Source organism: Dendrobium catenatum, unplaced genomic scaffold (assembly GCF_001605985.2).
Source record: "Dendrobium catenatum unplaced genomic scaffold, ASM160598v2 fragScaff_scaffold_1495, whole genome shotgun sequence".
In the NCBI taxonomy this organism is placed as follows: Eukaryota; Viridiplantae; Streptophyta; class Magnoliopsida; order Asparagales; family Orchidaceae; genus Dendrobium; species Dendrobium catenatum.
The window spans coordinates 753192-760118 of NW_021319957.1; the positions used below are offsets into that span (position 1 = coordinate 753192).

Here is a 6927-nt window from a genome sequence, read left to right on the forward strand (position 1 = left end):
TCTCAGAAAAGATCATAAAGTCATATAGTTTTTAACAAAGCAAGGGGTCTCTACATTGAACTAACATGGCAAGTCAAAGAGTTTCATGAACTATAATGTAGAAACATCTATTTTCTATCATTCCAATTCACTCCAGATTTAGTTCCCATGAATAAAAGCTCTTCTCCATTTCTTAACTCTCTTCAGCTCCAGGACGCAGCACTACCACCTAGCTGTTCAAAACGAGATTGAAAGATAATAAAATTTATCTAATAATGTTTATCTAGCCATATTGCTTTATATCTTTTCTGAACAAATAAATCATATATACCCTAATTGGAGGGCAGTCTGCTGTTGTAAAGAATAGTGATGGCTGGGATCCATTAGATTTACTTGTAGAAAGTTTCTGGAATCAAAGGAAGGCATGACTTCATACTCAGTGCTTGTTGATGGCATCATGTTTATGTGTTGCTGCTGCTGTGTTCTTTCATTATCAGCTATCTGTATTATTTGTGTAAGATGCTTGTAAGAAAATTATATTAGATTAGAAGATCATATAAAAGAAGGAAATATACATTTATTCCCAGTAATTATATTTATTCTCTCCTTTATTTTCTTCCTATTGGATTCAATTTGTAAACCTATGAGTATAGTGTAAGATTGTCACATTTGATATTTGTGGATAAAATATTCTTTCTATTATCCAATATTTTTCTAAGTATTCTCTTTTAAGTTAATCATTTACTAGCTTTAAACACTTAGAGATGAACTTAAGTTTAAAATTCAAGAAGACTCAAATGAACACTAATAATTTTAGAGTATGCATTCTAGTGTATGTTTTAAGGCATGCTTTATTATAAGTTAATTGAATTTGATTTGATCAACAATTTAAGGATGATGAGTGCAAATAAAAAATATTGAGCCTTTATCTAATTATTTAAACTATATTTAAAATATTATATGAAAATTATATTATTATAGAATTTTCAATAGATTATTTACCTCTATTTTATGTTTATATTTAAGTTATTTTATCAGCTTTAAAATTAATGTCCATGTACATAATTTATTCATTATTAATTTGATTACACAAATATTGAGAATTTTTTGTTACCTTAATTTCATTAATATTCTAGTAAATTGATAATTATGACTATTTTATTATTATTATTAATTCAATAATTACGTTATTTTTTGCTCAATTATAATTTTTTTTTATTTTGACTATTACTTTACGAAATTCTTTTGATCCTAAACATCTCTTAATTTTTCAACTTTATTAAATAAGAATTTAACTATTAATAATTGATTGATTATATTAAAACATTTTTTAATAATAATTTTTTTCTAAAATAATATGAGATTACTTTAAACTATATTTTTATTTATATTCTTATAAAATATAATATATTTTGCATTTAAAACTATGATGTTATGATATAAATAAAAGCTTCCAGTTACAAATTATGCTATCAATGAATGATTAGATTTTAGAGAAAAATTGAGCATATTGCTTATTTGCATTCTAACAATTGATGTTTTAAGTTGTTGTCACTAATTGTACTAAGCAATACATTTGTAGTCTCATGAATAGCATAATTTAATTGATTATATTGCATCTACTTGTTTGAAGCTAGACCACAAGAAGCAATGACTATATAAGGGATACAAAAAGAGATAGTATGCACGCGATAGTGTTTATTGGATCCAATGAAGGGATTTGATCATAGTAAGCTTTGGAAGGGAATTTTATACCAATGTTATAACCATCTCATTGCTTGTTTTTTTTCTTACTGAGAAAGATCTCATGTCTAAATAAATGATAATGCATACAAAATTTGGGAAGATTTTGAATCATCATTTGTATATTAGAAACTAGTTTTAAACCAATTCAAATCAAATTAGAAAATTACTATTAACATCATGTTCAACAAAAACTCTTGCTATAAAGGTTCTTGAAAGTGAAGAAGCGGGAATATATATACGTAAATGTCTGCCAAATATTGAACTAAGAGTGTACAATAACATTTTGTTAAATAAATGAAATCAAAGGTATAAATGAAATTCACACTAGAGAAAAAGGAGACATGAGTTAATGAAATAAAAGCCTAGCAATGAGTTGCTTAACCTTTTAAGAACCACTCAATATTCAAGACTTTAGTTCAAAACATAGCCATGTAGTCTTTTAATTGGTCAAGTTTCAATAAGATTTATTTTGGATTTAGAAAGGATATTTTCATACAACTATGGATCAATGAGGCTTCCAAAATTATTAATGGAAACAATGATAGTCCATAGCTAATAATGTAAGCAAAAAAGCTTAGCAATGTTCCAAAAACATTTTCTAATTAGAACAAGGTGGAATAGTGTAACCAAACTTTTGACCACCTTATTAGATAGCAACAATACAACAACAACAACAACATCAACGATCTGGAGGATCCTTTTAAGGACTCTGTAACCGATCATTTTGATATCAATGCGTAGGCCCCTCCGAGGGTTTAACCAAAAAAAAAACAACAACATCAAGCCTTTGTCCCACTACGTGGGGTCGGCTACATGAATCCTTTTTCGCAATTGTGTATGGTTAAAAGTCAAATTATCATCTAAATCTAATAAAGAAAGATCAATTCTAATATTTTCTAACCAAGTCTTTTTAGGTCTACCTCTACCTTTCTTAACATAAGCCAAATCTAATACCTCAACTTTCCTAACCGGGTCATCGGAAGGCCTCCGTTTAATGTGACCAAACCATATAAGGTGACTCTCTCTAATCTTATCTTCCACTAAAGCTATTCCAACCTTTTCACGTATATGCTCATTTCGTATCCTATCTCTAAGTGCCAAGCCACTCATCCATTTAAGCATCCTCATCTCTGCAACACTTAACTTAGTATTATGCTTCTCTTTTAATGGCCAAAATTCGGTACCATAAAGCATTGCAGGTCTCACACCCTCTTATAGAATTTTCCCTTAAGTTTGAGGGGAACTTTTCTATCGCACAATAAGCCTGATGCATTCCTCCACTTCAACCACCAACTTGAATTCTACTGATAATATCCCCATCAATTTCTCCATCACTCTGAATAATAGATCCAAGATATCTAAAATGTGTACTCTTATTAGGTCTATTTCCAATAAAATTACACTCCATATATTCAGTTTTAGATAGCAACAATACAAGAGGCAAAATTACAGGTAGTCCATAACTAACAATGCAAGAAAAAAAGCTTAGCAATATTTGAGGATCCAAAAATATATGGTAATGAGATGCCACAGGATGGGCAATTGAAAGAAATCCCAATAACAGAGGAAGAAATCATGTTGGTTTAGGAGGAAGGCCAAACAACAGATAGAAGTAATCCATGGCTGAAGGAATCCCAAAATGCTACAATGATGTGAGCAAACCACCACCATAGGTGTTGTCATGCATGGGTTAACTTGGGAGGATGTTAGCAAAGAAAAGGAGAAGAAGGAAAAATATCTTATAAAAAATGATGCAAGTGACCGAAGGGGCATAAATGGTTCACATGTTAAGGAAAACAAAATAACTCAACTAGGCAAAGGCTAGCTAACACTTCAAAAATGGGAGAAACAATAGGGGGAGAGAACTACTTGATTTACATGTGTGTGAAAATTGAATGGCTATATGACCACTTATTAATGTTATGAAGTTAACTTTATATTGATCTCCACTTTGTCAAGATCACACTTACCATGAGATGAAGATCCTTATCATCATACTTTATATAAGCAATTCGATCTTCTTTTACATATATGTATGATGATTCATATACCAAGTTTTTGTATGCCTAAGTGATAAGGGTTATCATTACATCTGGAACTAGATTGTTTAATGCTTTCTCATAGCATTGTAATAACATGTAATTATCTCGCCTACTCTCTCTCTCTCTCTCTCTCTCTCTACATATTTGACGAATTACTAACAGATTATCGATGGATTTTTGTCACAAAGCCTATATATAGTACACTTATAGAAAAAAACTCATTAGTATTTTGCCAGTAATATATTAAATAACTTATGGAATTATCATTAGTCATACTAATGACAAATTTTCCATTGGTAAATACTAATGAAATATCTATGGATAAATATGTTAAGATGTACTCAAGGATAATCCATCAATAAATTAATAAGTGAATATCCATTAGTAATTTATCCATCACAATCTTGATGAATTACTTATATAATCAATTTTCCAATAAGGGTTTTACTAAAGATTGCATGCTGTTATAAAAAAACATCAGTAATGGTCTTATCGATTGATAATTTCAAAATAAATAATGACTTTTTGTCAAAAATAGTCTATCTTCTTGTATTGATTTATGACGACTATGCTATATTAGTTGTTGACAAAAAATCATCTTTAAGGTATTGTATTTTTTTTTTTTTTTTTTTGGCAATACATTAGTCACCTTGAAGAGTAAGAAGTAAATTATTGTAGCTATATCAATTATCAAAACTACATAAGATGTCATGATTCATTTTGGATGTAAATTGATGTTGGCCAAACAATGCCAGTAGAATTTGATTTTCAAGTAATTGAGCATACAATTCTACATTGTGATAACCATGCTACCATTTATATTGTTAATAATCATGTGTTTAATGACAAGGATCAAGCTCATCAAGGATAGTTGTTATTTCATATAGGATATTGATGTTTACAAAAAGATTGATAGTTTTGCTACTAGATTAGAAAAAGTGGAAGATATCTTTACCAAAGCGTTGGTTCTTCTATCATGTTTTTCAATTAAGTGATAAGTTAAAGCTAACCTACATATATTGTTCTATAATGAGAACATTTAATTTAGGTAAATATGCATTTATTCTTTCTTATTTATATCTATTCTCTCCTTTATCCTAGTCATATTGCTCTTTGTTTTACTCTCAGAAGTTGGGATCATTGTTAAGTGAGTAAGATCATCAATACTCTAGTTTTCAAGGGTGAAACAAAAAGGAGATGAAGGGGGATAATTGTTCACCCCAAAATTTTTTTTCTCTTAGAAAAATAAATATTTTAACTATTTTTTGATCTTCAATAAATATAGTTGCCCAAATACTAAAAATAATTCTTTTATATTTTATACATAAGATTATGCATTTCAGAATCCTATTTAGCACGCTCTCAAAATAAAGAGTGGTTTCGCCCCATAACACATTAAAACCATTCAAAGTTGAAAATAAAGGATCATTAATTTAAAGTAAATGAGTTTATTTTTTTTTTTTTCATTTCATGATACTAGTGACCTTTCCGTTTGGAGGGAAGGTAAGGTCTGTGCGGATTGTTTGACTAAAAAAGGCTCTAAGATTTCTAATATGGTTTATTTCAATAAAGACTCAAGTTTGGGTAATCCCAAAGGCATAATCAAGCTTGATATGTTGGGGATCCCAAATTTAAGAACTTATTGTTTTACCCTTCTTTGGTTCAACTTCTTTTTATCCTATTGTTTCGGTTTCTAGTTTCTCTCTTAGTGAATCTCTAATTGTATTCATGTATCTTTTAATTGGTTTTCTATAAAGATTTTTGGGCTATGATTGAATTCCTTTTCTAATGTTTGGGAAAGTCATTGGTGCCACCAGACTTTTTGCTATTCTCTTCTAGTTTTGAAGCATGTTGGCTGATGGTCATGGAGCTTCTGCTAGGTTAAAATTGATGGGTAGTTACCTGTTTTATTTTTGGTAGATTAGTGGAGTTTATCAACTTTCTTTACATCTTCCTAGGGACTGTTATTGTGTTTTTGTCTCCGTTTATATTGGGAGGTCTTATTAATCAATTCAAGCTTAGTTTATTGCCTTTATAACTTGGACTAGCTTGGTATCTTTGTATGTTCTCAAATATTAACTTTTTGTGATACTAGACCTATATGAGCCCTAGTTTTTCCTCTCTTTTTTTTCCTTATTGAGATATTCTCTTGTATTTAAATTATCTGACATTGTTTTATCTGATGTGTTGCTATTGTCATTTGGTTGGGTTAGGTTGGAGCATCCACTTTTTTATTGTTCTTTTTCTGATGAATTGGTTTTGGTCTTTTTGTTATTTCATGTATATGTTTATGTTAAATTTTTTATTGCTACTTGGTACTTGACTGTTAGCTATGTTGTTTTTTTACTCATATGGTATTGTGTTGGTTTAATGCTCTTCTGTTGGTTGTGAAACTCTTTGTTGTCTGATTTGCCTTTCATTGTGTTATGGATGAGTATTTTATGGGTGCTCTTTTTTGGCTATTATGTTGTGCTTGTGATTTCTGTGGCCTTTTTCAGTTTTGCCTCTCTTGTTGAATCTTGGAACATAGTTGTGGATTCTATCTTGAACTAATAATTTTTTTTGGGTTTGGCTTTGTCAACCTTTGCTTTCTTGATTTTTTATTGTAATTGATATGAATCTTGTACTCTTTTGGTTTATTTTATCTTTAGCCTGTAGCCCTTTGAGCACTTAATTAGTGAGTCAGATTGTTAGAGAGAAATTATATGGAAGAGTGGAAGAGGATAAAAACAAGAGGAATTTCTATTATAAAATTTTCTCTCTTACATCCATATGACAAGACTCAATGCATATTTATACTAGTACAAAGACATTTCTAGAAACATATTCTAGAGATTTCTATAATAAAGACTCAACAACCAACCACCAAGAGTTATTGCATTTTCTAGATTTTGCTTCCATACAATTTACTAGAAACAAAAAAAACTTAAACATTAATTTTGGTTTATATTTCCAACAACTTGGTCATTAATTTTGGTTTATATTTCCAACACTCCTCCTTAAACCAAAATTTTTATCAACCACTCCAAGAAGTATTTTTAATTTTATGAACTGTTCTGCAGCTAATGGCTTTGTGAAAATATCTGCAATTTGATCTTCAGATTTCACATACTCCACTTGAACTTCTTTATCTTTGATATGATCTCTTATATAATGAAAA

At 29.7% G+C, this 6927-nt stretch overlaps 1 protein-coding gene across 1 annotated transcript in view; it reads right to left on the minus strand.

Annotated features, from left to right (window-relative positions):
• Positions 1-300: 300 nt before the first annotated feature.
• LOC110104379 (floral homeotic protein AGAMOUS-like) overlaps positions 301-6927 on the minus strand; it is a 58126-nt gene continuing 51499 nt past the window's right edge. The window contains exon 7 of the mRNA XM_028700357.1: positions 301-480. Within this exon, the coding sequence (XP_028556190.1) occupies positions 301-480 (180 nt within the window). The remainder of the gene's footprint in view (positions 481-6927) is intronic.